The following is a 27,925-nucleotide window of genomic DNA, read 5'->3' on the forward strand; positions in this document are numbered from 1 at the left end:
AAAGGGTACCAACTCTTATCCTTGCTTTGAAGAATAGAGTCAGGATTTTGTAAAATACTTGGAAACTAAACAGTGATCAATTCTGAGTAAGACAATGAATTAGAAAAGCATATCAGTATTCCTTCTACTATATGTATCATCACCAGGTCTGAAGTACTACAAGTAAGAGACAATTCCTGAGTGCTCTTATAAGGACCTGTGACTTACACAAAGAAAAGTGGATGCCCTATTTTCAAAGGTGTAATCTGACATATTTTGACCAAGGCCTTTTCCCCTTCTAAGTCTGTCCCTTCATTAAAAACCATAAGTCATATGGGCTCTATCCAATACATGGATTGTATAATAATTATTCTATGAAAGGAGTTTTCTGAACTTACTAATTAAGAGGTTTAAAGAAATAGGTATATTGTAAATACTTTAACCCACCTACCTCACACTGAAATGATTTACTTATCTAGTGCACTTACTGGTAGAAACTCAATGATTTGTTATACATTCACCATGGTAATTATATTTGCAAAGTCAGATATTTTGGTTGAATGATAAATGGCAGGTTGATTCATCAAAAATTAAGTGAAAGCAAGCATTTAAAACTATGTGTTTCTACTGAAAAGGTAAAATACATTATCATACTGATGAATTCTAGCCTCGTCTCTAAATCTGTCATACGAACCAAAGGTTGCATCATTTAAAATTAATGTTCATTCCTAATATCTCTTAAAATGGAGATTTTTTCCAGACATGGAGCAATATTAATATATTTAAGTAGGAATTTTTATTCCTGAAAACTTAAGAAAGATCTCTCCTGCTCTTCCCACCCTCACCACCCCCTGCCATGTCTCCCCTATAGATTCTGCCTACTGCATACAAGGTGCTCAGACAGTCTTTCAAATGAGCATGCTCCTGCCCACACGTGCATGTGCGCACATCCTCACTCCTTGGTGTGGTATTTCTTTGCTTTCCATACTTAATAAGTTCCATCAGAATGTTAATGTGGGCAAGGGAATGAAGAAACTATCATACTTTCAAAATACTCATGGCACCATCTTGTGGTAATTCTATGGTATCGCGTTTTCAAGTTTAATTTTTAAAGTCCTTCAAAAATTTCTGGGAAAACACATTTGAGGATAAATTTAACATTTTAAATATGCATGAGATGCAATGTGATAAATCTGGCCTATGTATTTAAAACCCCACACACATATTTTAAGAGTTATAATACCTATCATTACTGTCCTGACCCCGGAAGCCATTTAATACCAATAATTGTTTCTTGAATGTAGACTAGGAATGAAATCAAGAAATCTTTAAGGGAGACGGGGAAAACAATAACGGAGGATCCTGGGGGCGTCAAAGAACAGTACAGACTATAGCAGCAAAAAAAAATAAAATTATGTATAACACTCCAACTGACAACCCATTTTCCAATCCTGCTGTTCATTCCCACATCCAAATTACTACTCCACTTCCCGCTGCAAAATACCTAGGTTTTATTACCCTTATCTTCTCCCCCATCCAAAATGTCCTGACTTTAAAATCTACTCAAGCTCATTTTAAAATTTCTTTTTTTTATTTATTTACTAATTGTGTTTTAGTTTCTTTTTATTATTATACTTTAAGTTCTAGGGTACAAGTGCATAACGTGCAGGTTTCTTATATATATATATATATATACATGTGCCATGTTGGTGTGCTGCACCCATTAACTCATCATTTACATTAGGTGTATCTCCTAATGCTATCCCACCCCGCTCCCCCCACCCCACGACAGGCCCCGGTGTGTGATGTTCCCCTTCCTGTGTCCAAGTGTTCTCATTGTTCAATTCCCACCTATGAGTGAGAACACGCAGTGTTTGGTTTTTTGTCCCTGCGATAGTTTGCTGAGAATGAAGGTTTCCAGCTTCATCCATGTCCCTACAAAGGATATGAACTCATCATTTTTTATGGCTGCATAGTATTCCATGGTGTATATGTGCCACATTTTCTTAATCCAGTCTATCGTTGTTGAACCATTGGGTTGGTTCCAAGTCTTTGCTATTGTGAATAGTGCCCCAATAAACATACGTGTGCATGTGTCTTTATAGCAGCATGATTTATAGTCCTTTGGGTATATACCCAGTAATGGGATGGCTGGGTCAAATGGTATTTCTAGTTCAAGATCCCTGAGGAATCGCCACACTGACTTCCACAATGGTTGAACTAGTTTACAGTCCCACCAACAGTGTAAAAGTGTTCCTATTTCTCCACATCCTCTCCAGCACCTGTTGTTTCCTGACTTTTTAATGAACAGATTGCTGTGATTGAGAATAATATGCATTGCATAGCATTCTGCAACTTGCTTTTTCTCCTACTGTCATGGCCGTCTTTCTGGGGCAATATATGGGTCTAACTCATTATCCTTAATTCCTGGGTGCTATGGATATCATAGTTATACCACAAATCACTCAAGCATTTCCTCACTGATTAACATTCAGGTTGTCCTTTTTATCACCTTTAAACAATACTAAAATAAGTATCTTTATACTCATACTTTCATATTTTGTGGTATCCAATTCTTTTTTTTTATACTTTAAGTTTTAGGGTACATGTGCACAATGTACAGGTTTGTTACCTATGAATCCCTGTGCCATGTTGGTGTGCTGCATCCATTAACTCGTCATTTAGCATTAGGTATATCTCCTAATGCTGTCCCTCCCCCCTACCCCCACCCCACAACAGTCCCCGGAGTGTGATGTTCCTCTTCCTGTGTCCATGAGTTCTCATTGTTCAATTCCCACCTATGAGTGAGAACATGCGGTGTTTGGTTTTTTGTCCTTGCAATAGTTTACTGAGAATGATGGTTTCCAGTTTCATCCATGTCCCTATAAAGGACATGAACTCATCCTTTTTTATGGCTGCATAGTATTCCATGGTGTATATGTGCCACATTTTCTTAATCCAGTCTATCACTGATGGACATTTGGGTTGGTTCCAAGTCTTTGCTATTGTGAATAGTGCCACAATAAACATATGTGTGCATGTGCCTTTATAGCAGCATGATTTATAATCCTTTGGGTATATACCCAGTAATGGGATAGCTGGGTCAAATGGTATTTCTCGTTCTAGATCCTTGAGGAATCACCACACTGTCTTCCACAATGGTTGAACCAGTTTACAGTCCCACCAACAGTGTAAAAGTGTTCCTATTTCTCCACATTCTCTCCAGCACCTGTTGTTTCCTGACTTTTTAATGAACACCATTCTAACTGGTGTGAGATGGTATCTCATTCGTGGTTTTGATTTGCATTTCTCTGATGGCCAGTGATGATGAGCATTTTTTCATGTGTCTTTTGGCTGCATAAACGTCTTCTTTTGAGAAGTGTCTGTTCATGTCCGTTGCCCACTTTGTGATGGGGTTTTTTTCTTGTAAATTTGTTAGAGTTCTTTGTAGATTCTGGATATTAACCCTTTGTCAGATGAGTAGATTGCAAAAATTTTCTCCCATTCCATAGGTTGCCTGTTCACTCTGATGGTAGTTTCTTTTGCTGTGCAGAAGCTCTTTAGTTTAATTAGATCCCATTTGTCAATTCTGGCTTTTGTTGCCATTGCTTTTGGTGTTTTAGTCATGAAATCCTTGCCCATGCCTATGTCCTGAATGGTATTGCCTAGGTTTTCTTCTAGGGTTTTTGTGGTTTTAGGTCAAGGATTTAAGTTTTTAATCTATCTTGAATTAATTTTTGTATAAGGTGTAAGGAAGGGATCCAGTTTCAGCTTTCTAAATATGGCTAGCCAGTTTGCCCAGCACCATTTATTAAATAGGGAATCCTTTCCCCATTTCTTGTTTTTGTCAGGTTTGTCAAAGATCAGATGGTTGTAAATGTGTGGTATTATTTCTGAGGGTTCTGTTCTATTCCATTGGTCTACATCTCTGTTTTGGTACCAGTACCATGCTGTTTTGGTTACTGTAGCCTTGTAGTATAGTTTGAAGTCAGGTACCGTGATGTCTCCAGCTTTGTTCTCTTGGCTTAGGATTGTCTTGGCAATGTGGGCTCTTTTTTGGTTCCCTATGAACTTTAAAGTAGTTTTTTCCAATTCTGTGAAGAAAGTCATTGGTAGCTTGATGGGGATGGCATTGAATCTATAAATTACCTTGGGCTTTACGGCCATTGTCACGATATTGATTCTTCCTACCCATGAGCATGGAATTCTTCCATTTGTTTGTATCCTCTTTTATTTCGTTGAGCAGTGGTTTGTAGTTCTCCTTGAAGAGGTCCTTCACATCCCTTGTAAGTTGGATTCCTAGGTATTTTATTTTCTTTGAAGCAATTGTAAATGGGAGTTCACTCATGATTTGGCTCTCTGTTTGTCTGTGATTGGTGTATAAGAATGCTTGTGATTTTTGCACATTGATTTTGTATCCTGAGACTTTGCTGAAGTTGCTAACAGCTTAAGGAGATTTTGGGCTGAGACCATGGGGTTTTCTAAATATACAATCATGTCATCTGCAAACAGAGACAGTTTGACTTCCTCTTTTCCTAATTGAATACTCTTTATTTCTTTCTCCTGCCTGATTGCCCTGGCCAGAACTTCCAACACTATGTTGAATAGGAGTGGTGAGAGAGGGCATCCCTGTCTTGTGCCAGTTTTCAAAGGGAATGCTTCCAGTTTTTGCCCATTCAGTATGATATTGGCTGTGGGTTTGTCATAAATAGCTCTTATTATTTTGAGATACATCCCACCAATACCTAATTTATTGAGAGTTTTTAGCATTGTTGAATTTTGTCAAAGGCCTTTTATGCATCTACTGGGATAATCATGTGGTTTTTGTCTTTGGTTCTGTTTATATGCTGTATTACATTTATTGATTTGCATATGTTGAACCAGACTTGCATCCCAGGGATGAAGCCCACTTGATCATGGTGGATAAGCTTTTTGATGTGCTGCCGGATTTGGTTTGCCAGTATTTTATTGAGGATTTTTGCATTGATGTTCATCAGGGATATTGGTCTAAAATTCTCTTTTTTTGTTGTGCCTCTACCAGGCTTTGCTATCAGGATAATGCTGGCCTCATAAAATGAGTTAGGGAGGATTCCCTCTTTTTCTATTGATTGGAATAGTTTCAAAAGGAATGGTACCAGCTCCTCCTTGTACCTCTGGTAGAATTCGACTGTGAATCCATCTGTCCTGGACTTTTTTTGGTTGGTAGGCTATTAAATATTGCCTCAATTTCAGAGCCTGTTACTGGTCTATTCAGATATTCAACTTCTTCCTGGTTTAGTTTTGGGAGGGTGTATGTGTCCAGGAATTTATCCATTTCTTCTAGATTTTCTAGTTTATTTGCATAGAGGTGTTTATAGTATTCCTTGATGGTAGTTTGTATTTCTGTGGGATCGGTGGTGATATCCCCTTTATCATTTTTTATTGTGTCTATTTGATTCTTCTCTCTTTTCTTCTTTATTAGTCTTGCTAGTGGTCTATCAATTTTGTTGATCTTTTCAAAAAACCAGCTCCTGGATTCATTGGTTTTTTGAAGGGTTTTTTGTGTCTCTATCTCCTTCAGTTCTGCTCTGATCTTACTTATTTCTTGCCTTCTGCTAGCTTTTGAATGTGTTTGCTCTTGCTTCTCTAGTTCTTTCAATTTTGATGTTAGGGTATCAATTTTAGATCTTTCCTGCTTTCCATTGTGGACATTTAGTGCTATAAATTTCCCTCTACACACTGCTTTAAATGTGTCCCAGAGATTCTGGTATGTTGTGTCTTTTTTCTTATTGGTTTCAAAGAACATCTTTATTTCTCCCTTCATTTCGTTATGTACCCAGTAGTCATTCAGGAGCAGGTTGTTTAGTTTCCATGTAGTTGAGTGGTTTTGAGTGAGTTTCTTAATCCTGAGTTCTAGTTTGATTGTACTGTGGTCTGAGAGACAGTTTGTTATAATTTCTGTTCTTTTACATTTGCTGAGGAGTACTTTACTTCCAACTATGTGGTCAATTTTGGAATAAGTGCAATGTGGTGCTGAGAAGAATGTATATTCTGTTGACTTGGGGTGGAGAGTTCTGTAGATGTCTATTAGGTCTGCTTGGTGCAGAGCTGAGCCAAAGTCCTGGATATCCTTGTTAACCTTCTGTCTCATCGATCTGTCTAATATTGACAGTGGGGTGTTAAAGTCTCCCATTATTATTTTGTGGGAGTCTAAGTCTCTTTGTAGGTCTCTCAGGACTTGCTTTATTAATGTGGGTGCTCCTGTATTGGGTGCATATATATTTAGGATAGTCAGCTCTTCTTGTTGAATTGATCCCTTTACCATTATGTAATGGCCTTCTTTGCTGCTTTTGATCTTCGTTGGTTTAAAGTCTGCTTTATCAGAGACTAGGATTGCAACTCCTGCCTTTTTTTGTTTTCCATTTGCTTGGTAGATCTTCCTCCATCCCTTTATTTTGAGCCTATGTGTGTCTCTGCACGTGAGATGGGTTTCCTGAATACAGCACACTGATGGGTCTTGACTCTTTATCCAATTTGCCAGTCTGTGTCTTTTAATTGGAGCATTTAGCCCATTTACATTTAAGGTTAATATTGTTATGTGTGAATTTGATCCTGTCATTATGATGTTAGCTGGTTATTTTGCTCGTTAGTTGATGCAGTTTCTTCCTAGTCTCAATGGTCTTTACAATTTGGCACGTTTTTGCAGTGGCTGGTACCAGTTGTTCCTTTCCATGTTTAGTGCTTCCTTCAGGAGCTCTTTTAGGACAGGCCTGGTGGTGACAAAATCTCTCGGCATTTGCTTGTCTGTAAAGGATTTTGTTTCTCCTTCACTTATGAAGCTTAGTTTGGCTGGATATGAAATTCTGGGTTGAAAATTCTTTTCTTTAAGAATGTTGAATATTGGCCCCCACTGTCTTCTGGCTTGTAGAGTTTCTGCTGAGAGATCTGCTGTTAGTCTGATGGGCTTCCTTTGTGGGTAACCTGACCTTTCTCTCTGGCTGCCCTTAACATTTCTTTTTTTCATTTCAACTTTGGTGAATCTGACAATTATGTGTCTTGGAGTTGCTCTTCTCGAGGAGTATCTTTGTGGCATTCTCTGTATTTCCTGAATCTGAATGTTGGCCTGCCTTGCTAGGTTGGGGAAGTTCTCCTGGATAATATCCTGCAGAGTGTTTTCCAACTTGGTTCCATTCTCCCCATCACTTTCAGGTACACCAATCAAACGTAGATTTGGTCTTTTCACATAGTCCCATATTTCTTAGAGGCTTTGTTCGTTTCTTTTTACTCTTTTTTCTCTACACTTCTCACTTCATTTCATTCATTTGATCTTCAGTCACTGATACCCTTTCTTCTAGTTGATTGAATCAGCTACTGAAGCTTATGCAGTTCTTGTGCCATGGTTTTCAGCTCCATCAAGTCATTTTAGGACTTATCTACACTGGTTATTCTAGTTAGCCATTCGTCTAATCTTTTTTGAAGGTTTTTAGCTTCTTTACGATGAGTTTGAACTTCTCCTTTAGCTCAGAGAATTTTGATCATCTGAAGCCTTTTTCTCTCAACTCATCAGCGTCATTCTCTGACCAGCTTTGTTCTGTTGCTGGTGAGGAGCTGTGTTCCTTTGGAGGAGGAGAGCGCTCTGATTTTTAGAATTTTCAGCTTTTCTGCTCTGTTTTATCCCCATCTTTGTGGTTTTATCTACCTTTGGTCTTTGATGATGGTGACATACAGATGGGATTTTGGTGTGGACGTCCTTTCTGTTTGTTAGTTTTCCTTCTAACAGTCAGGACCCTCAGCTGCAGGTCTGTTGGAGTTTGCTGGAGGTCCACTCCAGATGCTGTTTGCCTGGGTATCAGCAGCAGAGGCTGCAGAACAGTGAATATTGCTGAACAGCAAATGTTGCTGCCTGATTGTTCCTCTGGAATCTTTGTCTCAGAGGGGCACCCAGCTGTATGAGGTGTCAGTCTGCCCCTACTGGCGGGTGCCTCCCAGTTAGGCTACTCAGGGGTCAGGGACCCAGTTGAGGAGGCAGTCTGCCCATTCTCAGATCTCAAACTCCATGCTGGGAGAAACACTAGTCTCTTCAAAGCTGTCAGACAGGGACATTTAAGTCTGCCTTTTGTTCGGCTATGCCTTGCCCCCAGAGGTGGAGTCTACAGAGGCATGCAGGCCTCCTTTAGCTGCAGTGGGCTCCACCCAGTTCGAGCTGTCCGGCGGCTTTGTTTACCTACTCAAGCCTCAACATTGGCAGGCACCCCTCCCCCAGTCTTGCTACCACCTTGCAGTTTGATCTCAGACTGCTGTGCTAGCAATGAGCGAGGCTCTGTGGGCATGGGACCCTCCAAGCCAGGTGCGGGATATAATCTCCTGGTGTGCCGTTTGCTAAGACCGTTGGAAAAGCGCAGTATTAGGGTGGGAGTGACCCAATTTTCCAGGTGCCATCTGTCACAGCCTCCCTCGGCTATGAAAGGGAATTCCCTGACCCCTTGAGCTTCCCGGTTGAGGCGATGCCTCGCCCTGTTTCGGCTCACGCTCGGTGGGCTGCACTCACTGTCCTACACCCACTGTCCAACAAGCCCCAGTGAGATGAACCCAGTGCCTCAGATGGAAATGCAGAAATCACCCATCTTCTGCATCACTCACGCTGGGAGCTGTAGACTGGAGCTGTTCCTATTTGGCCATCTTGCCAGTTTAAAATTTCTAAGGCCAAATAAAAGACGCCACTTCTTGAATCACGAAGTAAGGTCTATTTTTCCACCCCTTTAATTTGAGCTGGCATTGTGTCTTAGGCCATTCCTGCTGCTATAACAGAATTCCACAGACTGAGATGATTTTTAAATAATAGAAATTTATTTCTCACAGTTATGAAGGCTGAGAAGTACAAGATCAAGGTATCAGCAGATTTGGTGTCTGGTAAGTGCTTGCTCTCTCCTTCCAAGATGACGCCTTGTTGCTGCATCCTCCAGAGGAAACCAACACTGTGTCCTCAACTTGGTTGAAAAGCAGAAGAAGCAGGCAGATCTTGAAGCCTCTTTTATAAGAGCACTAATCCCATTCATAATGGTGGCACCCTCATGGCCTAATCACCTTTCAAAGACACCACCTCTTAATACTGTCACGTTGGGGTTTAAGTTCTAATGTATGAATTTTAGAGAGACACAAACATTCAAACCATAGCACCTTGTGACTAGCTCTGACCAAAAGAATGCAGTAAGTTGCAGCTTCTGTTCTTGCCGTCTTGCAACACTGCTCTGTTAATGCTAGGTAACAAAGCCTGGTCTAATCTCCTTGAAGAGGGGTCTACTGGTAAGAATTATCCAGCCTACAGCCAGCAGCAACTGCCAGATGCATGTGTGAAGCCATCTAAAACCATCTAAGGCAGTTACTCTGTAGCAGCCTGCAGCTCCACGGGTGTCCACCAATGAGTCCAGCACAAGAACCACCTAGCTGAGCACAGCCCACATTTCTGACCCACGGAATCATAATTAAAAAAAAATTGTTTTCAAATTTTTTCTTAAAGCTTCTGCTGACCTTTCCAAACTTCTCGTGTTTCCTTCTATTAATAATTGTCTTACTCAGTTTCAGCCACATCTCAGCTTTTTAGACACACCAAGCTTTTCCTCGAGTTGAGAGTTTGAGCATTCTCTTCATTACCTTTGGATGACTTTTCTCCATTCTCTTTGCTTAATTTTTTTTTAGTCTTAAAATTTTAATATTAAATGAGAATGGATAGCAGAGGGCAGGATGTCAGTCACTAGCTATATCAGTTCTACATAGAGAACTAATATGGTTAGTTTTATCTGGACTTGGGAAGCTGTGGATGGGTCATGGAAAATAAGCTCTGCAATTGTATGGTATCCTGGGGAAGCAATACTTAAGTGAGATGTCTGGAATTGATGCAGAGGCTCCTAGTTAACATAAACCAGAATGACAGAGAGAACTCAGGACAACTTAGCTCTGAATTCCAGCAGGTATCTGTGACTTTCTTATCTATGTCTTTGCAGCTGTTTTTCCTGTACCTCTGTTCCCATAGGACCGGAAAACCCTTTTTCCTGTTCTGATTCCTTTCTACCTTTGCAAAGGGATCTTCCTCTTTTCCCCCAAATCATACTTCACTCCAATAATAAGAAACTATTTATAGTTTGTTCCTATATGCACCTGCATTGCCGTTGCCTATACCTGGAATGTTTTTTCTTGAATAATTTGAAACTCATCTTTGAATATTCATCTCAAAGATCACCTTCTCTGAGAAGCCTTCCTTGACCTCCATAAAGTTAATCATTCCTTTTTCTGTGCCACATCTGCATTACATGTAGATCTGTCATTGTTCTTAGCATACCATATTGCAATTCACTTATTTAAATATTTATTTTCTCTTGATACTTAAGATATTGTTCTATTAATCTCTGTAAAATAGGAACTTGGTAATATTTAAAATAAGAAAAATCCAAGAACCAAGGGTTCTGTTTCCATCTCTAATTATGCTACTAGAAAACTGGGGGGTTTAGGTGGTATCTTTATTATAAATTTTAACTGAAATTTTTATCAAGATAATCAGAGATTCACATGCAGTTGTAAGAAATAATGGAGTTTTCCTGAACACCTTGCCCAGCTTCTACCCACAGTAAAAAAAAATTTTTTTTTTTGAGACGGAGTCTCAGTCTGTCGCCCAGGCTGGAATGCAGTGGCATGACCTCAAAATTTTTTAAAGCTATAGAATAATAGTGTAATCAGGATATTCACATTGATCTGATGTACAAAGCTTATTCAGATTTCTCCAGTATTACCTGGATTTGTGTGTGTGTGTGTATGACCTGTGTAGATTCATGTATCCCCCACCAGGGATCTCTCATGTTGCAGTTTTGTACCCATACCTATTTCCTTCTTGAAACTCACCCCTATCCCTTACCAACCACTAATTTGTCCTCTACTTCTACAATTTTGCTATTTCAAAAATGTTGTATAAATGGAATCCATACAGTATGTTACTTTGGGGATTGGCTTTTTCCACTCAGTATAATTCTCCGAAGATCCATCCAAGTTGTTGTATGTATCAAGGGTTCACTCCTTTTTATTGTTGAGTAGTATTCCTTAGTACAGATGTACCACAGTTTAACAAGTCACCCCCCAAAAGATATCCATGTCAAATCCTTGGAACCCGTGAGTGCTATCTTTTTTGCAGAAAGGCTCATTGCAGATATGATTGCTAGGAATCTTGAGATGAGGAAATAATCCAGGATTATACAGGTGAGCTCTAAACCCAATGCCAAGCATCCTTATGAGATAAGGAGAAAGGAGATCTGAAGAAAAGACATAGACATACAGAGCAGAAGATGTTGTAAAAACAGAAGCAGAGACTGGAGTGATGCAGCCACAAGCCCAGGAATTCTAGGGCAGCCACCAGAAGTTTTAAATTTTTATGTTTTTTACATTTAAATCTATAATTCACTCTGAGTTAATCTTTTTATATGGTGTCAGAATTTAGGCCTAAGTTTGTTTGTTTTGTTGCCTATAGCTGTTCAATTACTCCAGGACCATTTGTTGAAAAGGTATTCTTTCTCCATTGACTTGCTTTTGTACCTTTATCAAAAAATCAATTGAGTATGTGTGTGTGGATCTATGTCTGGGTTCCCTAGTCTTTTTCATCTCTCTCTCTCTCTCTACAATAAAACCACTGTCTTGATTACTTTAATATATAGTAAGCATCAATATTGGGTAGACAGATCCCTCCTTTTTTCTTCTTTGTCAAGTTTTAGCTAGTAGCTAAACCAGCCAAAAGGTCTGTGCTTTTTCATATAAATGTTAGCATAATCTTGTCTATGTCTACAAAAAGAACTTGCTGGGATTTTGATAGAAATTGCATGAAAATTATAGATCAGTTTAAGGAGAATTGGCATCTTAATCTTGTTGAGTTTTCTAATCCTGATTTCTAAACACATGGCATGTCTCTCCATTTATTTAGGTCTTCCATTTCTTTTCTCAGCATTTTGTAATTTTCAGCATACAGACCCTACACGTTTTTTAAAGTATGTATCTATTTCATTTTATTAGGGAGTGATTATAAATGGTATTGCATTTTAAAATTTTGATTTCCATATGTTCATTTTTAGTATATAATATGCGATTTTTCTTTTTGAGACAGGGTCTCACTCTGTCACGCAGTCTGGAGTACAGTGGTGTGATTGCAGCTCACTGCAGCCTCAACCTCTTGAGCCCAAGCAATCCTCCCACCACAGTCTCCTGAGTAGCTGGGACTACAGGTGTGCACCACCATGCCTGGCTAACATTTTCTTTTTTTATTTATTTTTTTGCTTTTTAGAGACAGGTTGTGTTGCCCAGGCTGGTCTTGAACTCCTAGGCTCAAGTGATCCTCTTTTATCAGTCTCCCAAAGTACTGGGATTACAGGCTTTTATTTTTATTTGTTTTTCTTGCCTTATTATAATGGCTAGAACTTCCAGCACCATTTTGAATAAGAGAATTGAGAGTGGACATCCTTCCCCTGCTCTTGGTCTTAGGAGAAAAACATTCAGTCTTTCACCATTAAGTATGACGTTACCTGTAGGCTTTGTTTAGATGCTTCTTTAAATCAAGGTAGTTTCCCTCTATTCCTAGCTTGCTGAAAATGTGTGTTGGGTTTTCTCAAATGCTTTTACAGCACTAATGGATGTGATCATGTGACTTCTCTTCTTTGGCTTGTTGATATGGTAGATTTTTTTTTGTTTTTGTTTTTGCTTTTGTTTTTAGAGATAGAGTCCTGCTCTGTTGCCCAGGCTGGAGTGCAGTGGTGTGATCTCAGCTCACTGCAACCTTCACCTCCCAGGTTCAAGTGATTCTCCTGCCTCAGCCTCCTGAGTAGCTGGGATTACAGGCACTCACTACTATGCCCAGCTAATTTTTTTATATTTTTAGTAGAGACGGGGTTTTGCCATGTTGGCCAGGCTGGTCTCGAACTGCTGACCTCAGGTGATATGCCCACTTCAGCCTCCCAAAGTGCTGGGATTACAGGTGTAAGCCACCATGCCCAGGTGGTAGATTATTAATTTTTAAATGGTGAGCCAGTTTTGCATACCTGGAATAAATCCCACTTAGTTATGGTATATAATTCTTTTCATACATTGCTGGATTCAGTTTGCTCATATTTTGTTGATAATTTTTTACTCTAAGTTTATGAGATACTATTCTGTAGGGTTTCTAAAAAAAATGTATTGTCTGATTTGGGTATTAGGATAATACTAGCCTCATAAAATAAGTTGGGAAGTGTTTCCTCTTCCTTCTATTTTCTGAAAGCAACTGTATAAAATTGGTGTCAGTTTAAAAAATCCTTGGTAGAATTCTCCACTGAAACCATATGAATCCAGAAATTTGCTTTTCAAGTGCTTTGTAATGATAAATTCAGCTTATTTGATGGCTATAGGCCTATTCAGATTGTCTACTTTTAAATTTATGTTTATGTTTATTTGAGATGGAGTCTTGCTCTGTCTCCCAGGCTGGAGTGCAATGGCACAATCTTGGCTCACCACAACCTATGCCTCCTGGGTTCCGGCGATTCTCCTGTCTCAACCTTCAGAACAGCTGGGAATCTAGGCACATGTCACCATGCCAGGTAAATTTTTGTATTTTTAATAGAGGTGGGGTTTCACCATGTTGGCCAGGCTGGTCTCAACACCTGACCTCAAGTGATCTGCCCACCTCAGCCTCCCAAAGTGCTGGGATTACAGGCATGAGCCACCACACCTGGCCCAGATAGTCTATTTTTATTTTAGTTGAATTTTAGTTATTTATGGTTTCTGAAGGACTGGTTCATCCTTCTCATTTGTCAAATTTATAAACACAAGTTTTTAGTATTTGCTTATTATATTTTTAATTGCTGCAAGTTGTGTCATAATATCATGTATCTCATTGGTATCTTCTTCTTCTTGTACTCATCAGTCTTGCTAAAAGCTTACAAATTTCATTGATTTTTCTTTCTTAAAGAATAAGCTTTTTGTTTTATGGCCTTTTCCTCTATTGCTTTCCTATTTTCAACTTCACAGATTGTTGGTTTAGGTCTTTATTACTTTCTTCCTTCCAGTTGCTTGTGGTTTGGTTTTTCTATTCTTTTCTAGCTTCTTGGTTGGGAACTTACTTATTTGAGAACTTTGTTTCATTTCAAATATAAGCATTTAAGGCTGTAAATTTCCAGTTCAGCACTGCTTCAGCTTCATCCCACATATTTTACTATGTTGTGCTTTCATTTTCCTCTAGTTTTTCCTTTGAAACTTCTTCTTTGATTCATAGATTATTTAAGAGATATGTTGTTTAATTTTCCTGTTATTTTTCCACTACTAATTTCTACTTGATTTCATTATGGTCAGAGAAAATATTGTATATGATTACAGTTCCTTCAAATGCATTAAGGTTTGTGTTATGGTCCAATATGTGGTCTACCTTTGTGAATAGCTGTATAGGCACTTGGAAAAAATAGTGTTCTACTGTTATTGAGTAGAGTTCTATATAAGTTAACTAGATCCTTTTAGTTGATTATATTGTTCAGATCCTCTATATTCTTGCTTATTTTGTTTAATAATCCTATCAGTTGCTGAGAGTAGGTCCCCAACTGCAATTGTAAATTTATCCATTTCTTTTTTCTGCTCTATCAGTTTTTGCTTCATGTATTTTGAGGCTCTGTTGTCTGGTGCATGAACATTTAAGATCATTATGTCTTCCCGGTGAGTTGAACATTTTATCAGTACATAATGTCTCACTCTGTCCCTAGTAAATTTCTTTACACGCTACTTCATCAATATAGCTACCCCTGCCTTTATTTTTTAAATTACTGTTTGCACGATATATTCTTTTCCATCCTTTTACTTTCAAACCATATAATACCTTGTCTTATTGGATTTACTTGAAGTGCAGTTGATTTTCCTTTCGTCATAGCTTAGCTCCTTACACAACAGTCTGGAATGTGATGTTCTCCTTCCTGTGTCCATGAGTTCTCATTGTTCAATTCCCACCTATGAGTGAGAACATGCGGTGTTTGGTTTTTTGTCCTTGCAATAGTTTACTGAGAATGACGTTTTCCAGTTTCATCCATGTCCCTACAAAGGACACGAACTCATCATTTTTTATGGCTGCATAGTATTCCATGGTGTATATGTGCCACATTTTCTTAATCCAGTCTATCGTTGTTGGACATTTGGGTTGGTTCCAACTCTTTGCTATTGTGAATAGTGCCGCAATAAACATACGTGTGCATGTGTCTTTATAGCAGCATGATTTATAGTCCTTTGGGTATATACCCAGTAATGGGATGGCTGGGTCAAATGGTATTTCTAGTTCTAGATCCCTGAGGAATCGCCACACTGACTTCCACAATGGTTGAACTAGTTTACAGTCCCACCAACAGTGTAAAAGTGTTCCTATTTCTCCACATCCTCTCCAGCACCTGTTGTTTCCTGTTTTTTTAATGATGGCCATTCTAACTGGTGTGAGATGGTATCTCACTGTGGTTTTGATTTGTATTTCTCTGATGGCCAGTGATGATGAGCATTTCTTCATGTGTTTTTTGGCTGCATAAATGTCTTCTTTTGAGAAGTGTCTGTTCATGTCCTTTGCCCACCTTTTGAAGGGGTTGTTTGTTTTTTTCTTGTAAATTTGTTTGAGTTCATTGTAGATTCTGGATATTAGCCCTTTGTCAGATGAGTAGGTTGCAAAAATTTTCTCCCATTCTGTAGGTTGCCTGTTCACTCTGATGGTAGTTTCTTTTGCTGTGCAGAAGCTCTTTAGTTTAATTAGATCCCATTTGTCAATTTTGGCTTTTGTTGCCAATGCTTTTGGTGTTTTAGACATGAAGTCCTTGCCCACGCCTATGTCCTGAATGGTATTGCCTAGGTTTTCTTGTAGGGTTTTAATGGTTTTAGGTCTAACATTTAAGTCTTTAATCCATCTTGAATTAATTTTTGTATAAGGTGTAAGGAAGGGATCCAGTTTCAGCTTTCTACATATGGCTAGCCAGTTTTCCCAGCACCATTTATTAAATAGGGAATCCTTTCCCCATTTCTTGTTTTTGTCATGTTTGTCAAAGATCAGATAGTTGTAGATATGCAGCATCATTTCTGAGGGCTCCTAACACATTTTATGAAGCCAGCATCGTCCTGATACCAAAGCCAGGCAGAGACACAACCAAAAAAGAGAATTTTAGACCAATATCCTTGATGAACATTGATGCAAAAATCCTCAATAAAATACTGGCAAACCGAATCCAGCAGCACATCAAAAAGCTTATACACCATGATCAAGTGGGCTTCATCCCTAGGATGCAAGGCTGGTTCAACATACGCAAATCAATAAATGTAATACAGCATATAAGCAGAACCAAAGACAAAAACCACATGATTATCTCAATAGATGCAGAAAAGGCCTTTGATAAAATTCAACAACCCTTCATGCTAAAAACTCTCAATAAATTAGGTATTGATGGGACATATCTCAAAATAATAAGAGCTATATACGACAAACCCACAGCCAATATCATACTGAATGGGCAAAAACTGGAAGCATTCCCTCTGAAAACTGGCACAAGACAGGGATGCCCTCTCTCACCACTCCTATTCAACATAGTGCTGGAAGTTCTGGCCAGAGCAATCAGGCAGGAGAAGGAAATAAAGGGTATTCAATTAGGAAAAGAGGAAGTCAAACTGTCCCTGTTTGCAGATGACATGATTGTATATCTAGAAAACCCCATTGTCTCAGTCCAAAATCTCCTTAAGCTGATTAGCAACTTCAGCAAAGTCTCAGGATACAAAATCAATGTACAAAAATCACAAGCATTCTTGTACACCAATCACAGACAAACAGAGAGCCAAATCATGAGTGAACTCCCATTCACAATTGCTTCAAAGAGAATAAAATACCTAGGAATCCAACTTACAAGGGATGTGAAGGACCTCTTCAAGGAGAACTACAACCATGCTCAATGAAATAAAAGAGATAAAAAATGGAAGAACATTCCATGCCATGTGGAAATCATATTTGAAAATGGCCATATGAAAGTAATTTATAGATTCAATGCATATCAAGTACAATACTTTCTTCAAGAATTGGAAAAAACTACTTTAAAGTTCATAAAAAAAAAGCCGCATCAATCAATCTAAAAAAAACAAAGCAGCATACACTACTCAAACTATAACAAGCTACAGTAAAAAAACATGTACTGACAAAAAGATATAGATAATGAACAGAAAGAGCTAAAATGATGCCGCATATAGTTGGGTTTTTTTTTAAATGCATTTTTTCTTTTGATTGGTTTATTTAGGCTATTTACATTTAAAGTAATTATTGATGTTAGCCTTTAAGTTTGACGTTTTATTATTTGCTTTCTGTTTTTTCCTTTGGTTCTTGGTCCTCTGTTTCTCTCTTCTTTCTGTCCTGTGGCTTACTTGAACACTTTTTAGGACTCCATCTTTATTTATTTATATTTTGCTTGTATCTCTTTATATAGTTTTCACAGTGCTTGCCATTAATATTATAATGATATACACATGTGACTTATGGCAGACAATTTATTGGTATCAGCATTTAACTTCCCTACTTTTAAATATCATTGTTTTTAGCATCAGATGATTGTATTTTGTTTCAGCCATCAAATATGATTTATGAAACTCATGAAGAAAGTGATAATGTAACGATTAATTTTATGTGTCAACTTGACTGGGTCACTAGATGTTCAGATATTTGGTTACACATTATTCTGGGCATTTCTTCCTGCCTCACTGCCTTCCACCTGTGACATTAGTTTTTTTTTCCTGCCTTCAGACTCAAATTGAAACATCGGCTCCTCTTGAGTCTTGACCAGCCAGCCCTCAGACTAGAACTATACCATCAATTCTTCTGAATCTCATGTTTTTTGGACTTAGGCTGGAATAACACCATTGGCTGTCCTGCGTCTCCAGATTTCCTACAGATCTTGAAAATTGGAGGCCTCCATAATTGTGTGAGTCCTTTCTCCTACTGGTTCTGCTTCTCTGGAGAACCCTGCTACAGGTAGTTTATTATGTACCATATTTCTATTCTTTCCATTGTTCTTTCTTCTTTCCTTCTCAAAGCTCCAAGATTCATTATCATTTCCTTTCTAGTTGAAAAATTTCCTTTAGCCAATATTTAAGTATAAACCTGCTAATGATAAATTATGCTGCCTAGTACAAACTCCATCTCATGTGATGATAGATATTTAATTTCAGGCAGTATGGAGTGACTTTCCCCAGAGTTGCATCCAGATTTGGGGTGGGTTGAGGAGGGTACTTATGGGCTTACATGGTTCCAGGGCTCAGGTAGGAGTGTTCATGGCCTGGCTGTCACTTCTGCACATGAACATCTGCTGAGGCATGCTTATTTCTTTCTGATATTTAGTCATTAGTTCATGCAGGAACTGTGAGGTATTTCTTTGCTGTGGTACATGTAAAACATTATCCTGCCACTGTCCCAGTCTAACAGAAAAGACTATGTCCCTGTGGTTCCCAGGTTCAACCAGCAGCTTCTGTACTCCCTAAGCCCATAAGAAATTATGAGACTGCCTCAGGTCCATCTGCCCACCCTTGCTAGGGGCCAGGAACACCAGGATCTTACTGTCTTTGTGGACCCTGTGAGAAATAGAAACTCACAACTACTTTTTCCTTTCCGGAAGCCAAGACCCATCTGTGGTTTCTGTTATTTCCACTTACCCCTTGGAACTGGATGGGGAAAGCATTAGGGATCTTTTATATGCAAACTAAGTTACCTCAGCTCTTTATGCTTCCCCTTTGAGTCTCTCTTTCACAGCCCAGAGTATTCATAAAACATTTGGCTAGGGAGACAGTGCTGGGAAAAGGATCTTGCTGCTACTTATCACAAGTCCCTTGCTCACTTTGGTACACTGATTTTACACACACACACACACACACAGCAGACTGGTTTCAGGTACACTCTAAGAATCTTCCTGTTGTTCTAAAGCTCAGATCTAAAAGTTCTGTAAATACCCTGAATACTAAATTTGGCAGAAGAACTTCCAGTGGTTAGGGGTCAGCCACCTTTTATTACTAAAAACAAGTTTCAACCATCACCCTGTGGACCCAATTCCCATCGATGCCAACTCCAAAACTATAAAACCGACCCAGAAGAGGGGAAGTCACCTCTTAAATTAACGGTTCTTGGGAGGAATATCTACTACCACATATTTTTCTCTGTGGGTGTGAAATAGGCTTCGATTTTCTTCTCTGTGTTTGTTTTCTGGGGCTGTTGTAACAAAGTACTACAAACTAAGTGGCTTACACAACAGAAATTTATCATCTTATAGTTCTAGAGGCTAGAAGTAAAAAAAATCAATGTGTTACTTGGGTTGGTTCCTTCTGAGGGCTATGAGGGAAGGATCTATTCTAGGACTCTCTCCTTGGCTTGTCGATGGCTGTCTTCTCCCTGTATCTCTTCTCACATTATCTTCCCTCTCTGTGCATATCTGTCTCTGTGTCCGAATTTCCATTTTTTTTGTGAGGTTATCAGTCATATTGGATTACAGCCCACCCTAATGACTTCATTTTAACTTAATTACCTCTGTGAAGACCCTAGCTCTAAATAAGGTCATATTCTGAGGTACTGGGGGTTAGAATTCCAATATATCTTTTTGTGTGTGTGTGAAGAAACACAATTCAACCCATAATATTCTCTGAAGCCAAGTGATGGGCAAAAAAGGAAGACTGGCATTTTGTTTCTTATTTAGGTGCCTGCTTTGTCAGTGGGCTTGCCAGCCTCCCCTGTGTTACCCGAGCAGGAAAGAAAAGCCCCCCCGCAGTCCACTCCACCTGTACTTGCCTGGGCCCCGGCAGTTCCAGGTTTTCAAGACGAATGTTCATTCTCAGATGGATTCTGATCTCAATCCCCAAGCACTGAGGCATATGAGAACAGAGGGCACAATCTTGCCAGGACTAACACAGTGTGGAACAAAGAGGCACACACAGTCAAGGAATGAAGGCTTCTGCTAACAACTATGAGTAAGCTGGAAGATGCAGCTATCTCACAAGGGACTCTCAATGTCTAAGGGACCATCTGGGGGATGCCTTCATCCACAGGGTCTGTTAAGAGGATGTATGACCCACAGAGACAGCCAAAATAGTAGTCATCAATTAAGAACAGCATTGCCACCTTGCAGAGGCTGTAAGGTCAGGTAAACCTCCACCTTTCTATCCTTCTATGGTTTCCCACCACTAGGCTGAAGAGCAGGCTGAGGCCACTCCAAGTTCTAGAGTCCATCTAGACAAATCTTAATTTGGCAATAAAATGATGTTTTTATAAATAGAACTGAATCTTCTAAATCAAAGAATCTTTCTGAATATACAAAAGTGACAAGTTATGAGTTGAGAGAGTGTTAAGAGAGTTGCTACCCAGCAGGAAACACAAATTTGATAGATCAAAAATGAGGAAAGTGACCAAAAAAAATGAAATGATGTCAGGCTTGAACCTCATTCAGTGGAGACTCTAAATAGTAGATAGTGTACACATGCACACATGATAGCACTAGGTATATTCCGCTTTAGTTCCTGCTGTTTCACTTAGCATTATATCACGGACAATTTCCCCTATCATGAGATATTCTTCAGAAATATAATTTTTAATGACTATGGTATTTATAGACATTTACACCATAACAGATGTAATTCAAACTTTTACTCAGGCTATTTGTGCTCTAACTTAGGTATCAGTTTTGAACCTAACACTAAATATATATATAATATTATTAATTAATAATATATATTTTATATATATTTTTTGTTTTTTGAGACAGAGTCTCGCTCTGTTGCCCAGGCTGGAGTGCAGTGGCGCGATCTCGGCTCAATGCAACCTCTACCTCCTGGGTTCAAGCGATTTTCCTGCCTCAGCCTCCTGAGTAGCTGGGATTACAGGTGTGTGCCACCACCTCTGACTAATTTTTATAATTTTAGTAGCTACGGGGTTTCACCATGTTGCCCAGGTGGGTCTTGAACTCCTGGCCTCAAGCAATCCGCCTGCCTTGGCCTCCCAAATTGCTGGGATTACAGGTGTGAGCCACTGCGCCCGGCCATAACATTAACTATATTTTTAATATATAACTATAGGTAAATGAATACACCTTGGAATAATTATAATAATTATAATAAATAGAAAATGGAAAAATAATTTTTCTACTATTGTAAGTGTGTATCTTAAATCCTGTAAGCCCCTTTACTTTCTTTCACAGCATGTTAAATATTGACTGAAGAAAACAATTTAATGAAATTAAATCATCCACTGAGTAAAAAGTAGTTAGATTTGGCTTGAAATATAAAAATTATTTATTTACAACACACCAATACCCATGTAACAGCACTGAGTAAAATTCCAACAAATGTTTTCTCTGTATCATCTCACTTCAAGCTGGGGCCTCATTACAAAGCAAACCCTTGCTAGAGTAGAATTTGGAGCTCGTCCCCCACATTTGGGAGGAGGCTTATCTTGGCCTCCCACCTCAAACCTTGGGAGGAAGCCCGCCTTTTGTAGAAATCTTCACCATGGATAATGATAAATTTCACATTTTTATTTAATTCTGTCACAGTGAAGACACCCAGTGACCAGCAATGTGGAGGAGGAGGGGCTGCCCAAGGATAAGATAAGGGATTTGAAAGATTGTTTAGAATTCAGGGCAGAGGCAGAAATGCAAAAATTTCTGAGCTTCTGCTTCTATCCAGCCCACAAGGAAAGGGTGAGAGGCAAGTGAAAGCGATGGATGATGGTGCTGGATTTCAGAGGGAAGCCTTGTTGGTTTTGGCAATGCCTGTTCCTATTGTTAGAACACCCAGCACACTGCTGGCAACTCTCTAAAAGAATATGACAAGTTTAACATGCAAGATTAATGCTCCTCTCCTGCATCACAGGATGTTATAAATAAAGCTGTAGCTTTTTATATACTATCAAGTGGTATGCCACCCAATAGAAAGCAGATAAAGGAAACCCAGGAAAGCTAATTTTGAGAGAGGGAAAAAATGACATCACTGATGCATTTTAAACACATTTCAAAATACATTCAGAAGTGTTCACACATTGTGGGGATACAGGAAGTCTCTGGCCCCATATACAAATTGTGCATGTGTGTGTACATGTGTGTACCAGTGTGTATGTCAGTGGGCGTAACAAAGATTTCGAGAGGTGACAAACAGCTCATGTATTTTACCTGTAGGAGAAAGAGTACATGTTATCATGGTGGCCCAGTTTTAAGGTAAAAATTAAGTCTTGTTCTAAATCCTTCATTTTCCAGACCAGGACCATCTCTCCCCACAGCACACGGAACCCGGGACCCTGCCTCCTACCTGTGCTGCTGTTGCTGCTGGGGCTGGCCTGGGCGGGTGGTGGGGGCTGCCCATCACTCAGCTGCTTCACTCGTTTGCGGTGGGATTTGCCGTTGGAATGCACCTGAGCCTGGGCTGCAGAGTTCAGCTGGATGTTGCACACCTCACAGAAGGAGAAAAGAATTTTCTTTTTCTCTTTGCTCAACTGGTCCTCCGGCCTGTCGTTCTTTATCCCCTTTTCTTCAAAGCCCCGTAGAAAATTTGCCATATTCATGATTCCATCTTCAAGATGGTTGTCAGGACTTAAGGAGTACCTCATGCCTGAAAAACAAAACAAGTACAAGTGCTTCTGAAATTATATATGCCTTATTTTCTAGTATGATTACAATTAATCTTTAAGGGTTTGTTTAAGCTAAAAGTTGCCCAGCTACCCAGTGGTTACTACTAGAAAAAAAATCATCGAAAGTACCTAAGTAAGCAATTACGGTCCTTGAACGTGAGTTCCTTGTGCCTGGGGGTTTTTGAACAGAAGTTCCTTTCACCTGGAGCACTTTATACCCCATCCTTGCCCCTCTTCCCATCACCTTCCACCCTCTTTACTCTTTTAACTTCCCACCCATGAGATCTCAGCTGGCAAATTACCTTCCTCATGAAACCCTTTCTGACCCTGGACACAAGGCAAGATCTGGTTATATGCTCACATCGTGCTATGTGACACCTATCAGAGTATGCATTTCTCAGGTAATTGTGCAATTACTTGGCTTATGTCTGTCTCCCCATTACAGTATGAGCTCTATGAGGATAGTTGCCTCGTCTCTGGATATCCCTTAGGCCTACAACTGCACCTTTTACGTAATAGACATTCAAATTTTATTGAAGAAAGGAATAAATGATGTTATGAAACTGGAATTGTGAAAATATTCATGTGTAGACACAAATATATATACAATCAGCATACACCTGGGCATATACAAACAGATACATGCCTTAACTGCAGGGCAGGTAACAAAGAACAAAATACCGTATGTCTGCAACTTACATTGGGTTGTGTTCTAAAACTCCCTTTATAAGTCAGCCGACAGGAATTTGGACATATTTTCTTATTCTTGTAGTGAAACAAATTGTTTTTCGGTTTCCAGGTTAGCCCATAAACATCAATTTAATATTTGATGGAGTTGAAATGTAGAACATCTGAAATACAAAATAATATAAAAGTTTAGTAAACTGGTAATTGAAAAAGAATAAAATAGAAAAAGAAATAATTTTTTATATTTTTAAGTGTTGATATTTTCTTCATTTGTTTAGGTAAGAGTACAGAGGTAGATTATAAACTAAGGGAAGATTCGAAAGGGATTTTCAGTACTTTGAGACACTTGGTTGATGAAGATTGCCTTGACATTTTATTTTTTTCAGTGCCATTTTATGTAATTTTTCATTTTAGTTAATACCAGGAATACCAGCATTTTCAAAATTATCAGTGGGATTATAACAACATTTTGGTTTATAATTTGAATAAATAAAAAGACACTTCCCAAAAAGAAGGGGGAGGGGAATTTGGCAAAAATTAAGGGAAAAGGGTATGTGTGAGAAAGAACGGCTGAGGTGGCAGTGCTGTGCCATAAGAGATGAAGAGTTTATATAAAGGAAGGATCATGGCTTGTGACGGACTTCTGCTTATAGAACAAACTCAGGGGGAATGCAAGATATTGGCTTTCAACAGTCCTTTTGATCCAAGTTGTCTCAGAGCTCTAAGAAAAGGAAGGAGCTACTAGAGACAAGTCCATATTTGGAGTGTTCACAAGCAGGATGTTTAAAACTCGGAAAACGTATGACCATAAAACCAGATATTGATTCTAATGTATAGTATGCCAAAAAATCTCCTTGTTTATACCCATGCATCCAATTGTGAAGGTTGTTTGAACATTGTTAATTTTGATATGCAAAACCTACTTGTTCCTTTTAATACTTTAACCTAATAATGCCATTTTAAAGAACTCTCTTACACAAAATTTTCCAAGTCAATCTATTCCTTTTAGCTCCTGCCTTAAAATCTGCTCAAACTATGCAGAAATCAGGTTTAAGCAGTTCCTGTAGCTAAGCTACAGAAAATAATTCAGCTATAATTGAAATGGGGTTTGAACTGCACATAAATATTTTTGCTTTTATTCCTTAAACCTAAGATACTATGCTATCACAAAGTCACTTTTCTCATACAACTTAAGAAAATATCAGTGCCATATTAGTTATGTTCAAATATCTATATCTTCTCTTAAAATATTAAAACATATCATAAGAATTAGTTGAAATAAGTAAGTGATTTTTAAAATAAGCTAATTACTAACATTTTGCACTGTCTAGAAAACTAATCCACTGTGAAACATAAGAAAAGCCAATAACGTTTAACCTTGCAGAACGAGGCCAGGCACCATCGTACTCAATCATTGAAACCTAAGCTTATATTTCAACTCAGGCAAGCAAGATCCTTGACTCAGAGGAGAACTGTTGACACTTTCATCTGAAAATTTAACCTGGAGGTGCCCAGGCTTGTCCATATTGCAAATTAACACACGGTATTTCACAGACACAAGACATACATTATAATGTTCCTATGACTTTTTTGTTTGCATTATCTTATAAAAAATAAAGCAATGTTACCTGTGCTTTTATGATTGCCATTTATCCTGCAAATTATTCTACTTTTGATTTATTTAAATATACATATTTTAAGTAGGAAGAAAGATATCTTCCATATAAAATAAATGGCTCTTGTAGAATTCTGTAACCTCTTCAGAGTACCAGCATCCTTCATAACTTTTCAACCCTATTTTACCTTCTCCAAGGGTTACTCTCACAAGTGGTCTCCCAAACCTCCAACACCGCATTCATGGGCCACTCTAGAAAAGACCCAATGCCTGGGGGTGGGGTATGCATTCTGTTCACCAAATCCCAATTTATTAGTCCTAGTTCTGGCTTCACACTTCCTTCTTTCTCCGGGGAAAAATAAGATCAGCTTCTGTTAACAGCCACTTGCAACCAAAGTATATTTAGCTGCAGAGGTCTTGGGAAAAGGACCTAGAGGTGGCAGAGAGGCAAGATATCAGAGTCTCAGCATCCACTTTTGGCCTGAGATGATATAATTTCTAGGCTTGTAATATGTGTGAATGTGATAACATTTATAATGTCAGCTTTCTTGCTAAGGGGAAAGTAACAGTGAGTTTAAATGGAAGAAGAGAGAAAAATCTCACTTTCTATTTTAAAGTCTTTCATCAGACTATCTTAATTACATGTTTCACTTGAGTGGGAGAGAAGGACCTTCGGGGGTGTCTGATTTTAAACAGAGCAGTGGGCAGTACTGTGCTTTGGACTGCCAGGAATGAGTGTAAGAAAAGTCAGGACAACTGAACCAAAAACTCCATGCTTTTTTTGTATTATTTTACCAGATTAGATGACCAACAAGTTAACATTCATAAGAGATTAAGACATTTTAGTGCAGGCGAAAGAATGAGAAAAGGTTGGTCCTTGAGTTCCTGCTTTTGGAGGAAAGAGCTGATGAATTCAAACTGGACAGTCAGGGAATATCCAAAAGAGTGATTTTAAATCACTAGGATGCAATCCATCAGGAAATTTTCCAATGTTACAACTTTCCCTAGGATTTTCCCTGACCTGCATTGTTATCCAATTGTTTTCTATAATAATTTGAAAAAAACAAAAGGAAACTTATCCAGAGCTAAAGACATCTCTGTTGCATATGTACAGCAATACATTCTTTGACTCAAGAGTGGCCACATCAGATGGAGAACAAGTTAGAGACTGCCTCCCTTCTATGAAAGTGTGAAAAGGCTCATTCCTCAACTCAAGTCAATCAGTTTTATCCACTTCCCAGTCATTCCTTAACCCCTAACAACTTGGCTTGCAACTCCTTTCCATAGGTAGCGCTTGTCTTTGCAAAGTCACTATAAACACTTCTAATTGCCAAATCCAAGATGGCCATTTCCTTGCTCCCCACTTTTCCTGATGTTCTCATGATGCTCCCTCGCCCGGGTCTCTTCCCACCTCTGCACCCTGAGGCATCATGTTCACAAAGTTAGCACAACATACAATTCTTATATTATTGGTTTAATATTTATATAGTTTTATGACATGTATATGGTTTTACTTATTCATTCACTCATTTCAGTATATTGTTACAGACTAGGTAGGCAGAGGGCAAGACGCCAGGGACAAAACAGTGAACACGGTCAAGGAGAAGTCTGAGGGGACCAAACAATCCAATGAGAAATACAGAGGAGAAAACAAGAAATTACAACAAAGTACAATAAATTTTTTGGAAAGGTATACATTTTCCTCCCTTGCTAGATTTCAAGCTCCTTGAGTATAAAAACTATGTTTTATTCATCTTTGTATCCTCAAAATCTAAGATTGTGTTTTGTATAAAATAGGCACTTAATAAATGTTGGCTGAATAAATGAATGCGCTGTATTTGTGTGGGAGGGTGTAAGGTGAGCGGGATGGGAGGTGAGTGTGATGTGTGTGTATATGTGCTTTATGTGTTTGTGGTCTGTGGTATATGTGATGTATGGTTTGTGTGTGTGGTATGTGCGGGGGTGTATAGGTGTGGAGTGTGTGTGATATGTGTGTGGTTTGTGTATGGTATATGTGACTGTGATGTGTATGAGTGTGGTGTGCATGGGGTATGTAGTATATGTAGTGTGTATGTGGTTTGTGTGTGGGATGTACGAGGAGTGTAGGTGATATATGGGTATAGTGGAGGTGTGCGTGTGTGGTATATGTGGCGTGTGTAATGTGTGTGTGGTATATGTGGCGTGTGTAATGTGTGTGTGGTATATGTGGCGTGTGTAATGTGTGTGTGGTATATGTGGCGTGTGTAATGTGTGTGGTATATGTGGCGTGTGTAATGTGTGTGTGGTATATGTGGCGTGTGTAATGTGTGTGTGGTATATGTGGCGTGTGTAATTGTGTGTGGTATATGTGGCGTGTGTAATGTGTGTGTGGTATATGTGGCGTGTGTAATGTGTGTGTGGTATATGTGGCGTGTGTAATATGTGTGTGGTATATGTGGCGTGTGTAATGTGTGTGTGGTATATGTGGCGTGTGTAATGTGTGTGTGGTATATGTGGCGTGTGTAATGTGTGTGTGGTATATGTGGCGTGTGTAATGTGTGTGTGGTATATGTGGCGTGTGTAATTGTGTGTGGTATATGTGGCGTGTGTAATGTGTGTGTGGTATATGTGGCGTGTGTAATGTGTGTGTGGTATATGTGGCGTGTGTAATCTGTGTGTGGTATATGTGGTGTGTGTAATATGTGTGTGGTATATGTGGCGTGTGTAATCTGTGTGTGGTATATGTGGCGTGTATAATGTGTGTGTGGTATGGGCATGGGGTGTATATGTGTGTAGCACTGGCTGTGAACACAGTAACCTCAATGTCTTCTTTTTTTGTTTGTTTTGAGATGGAGTCTCGCTCTGTCACCCAGGCTGGAGTGCAGTGGTGCCATCTTGGCTCATTGCAACCTCTGCCTCCTAGGTTCAAGCAATTCTCCTGCCTCAGCCTCCTGAGTAACTGGGACTACAAGGGCACACCACCATGTCCAGCTAATTTTTGTATTTTTAGTAGAGATGGGGTTTCACAATGTTGGCCA

At 39.0% G+C, this 27,925-nt stretch overlaps 1 protein-coding gene across 4 annotated transcripts in view; it reads right to left on the reverse strand.

The window, feature by feature from the left end:
- ZNF385B (zinc finger protein 385B) overlaps window positions 1-27,925 on the reverse strand; it is a 422,583-nt gene that overhangs the window by 309,324 nt on the left and 85,334 nt on the right. For all 4 annotated transcript variants that reach the window (XR_004027926.1, XM_030803393.1, XM_030803392.1 and 1 more), the window contains exons 2-3: window positions 23,306-23,457; window positions 22,288-22,587 (exon numbers count right to left, since the gene is read on the reverse strand). Coding sequence is in view for 3 of the 4 variants with exons in the window: in XM_030803393.1 (XP_030659253.1) it covers window positions 22,288-22,585 (298 nt within the window). In the remaining variant the exon portion in view is untranslated. The remainder of the gene's footprint in view (window positions 1-22,287; window positions 22,588-23,305; window positions 23,458-27,925) is intronic.

The sequence above is a fragment of the Nomascus leucogenys genome, chromosome 22a, assembly GCF_006542625.1.
Source record: "Nomascus leucogenys isolate Asia chromosome 22a, Asia_NLE_v1, whole genome shotgun sequence".
In the NCBI taxonomy this organism is placed as follows: domain Eukaryota; kingdom Metazoa; phylum Chordata; class Mammalia; order Primates; family Hylobatidae; genus Nomascus; species Nomascus leucogenys.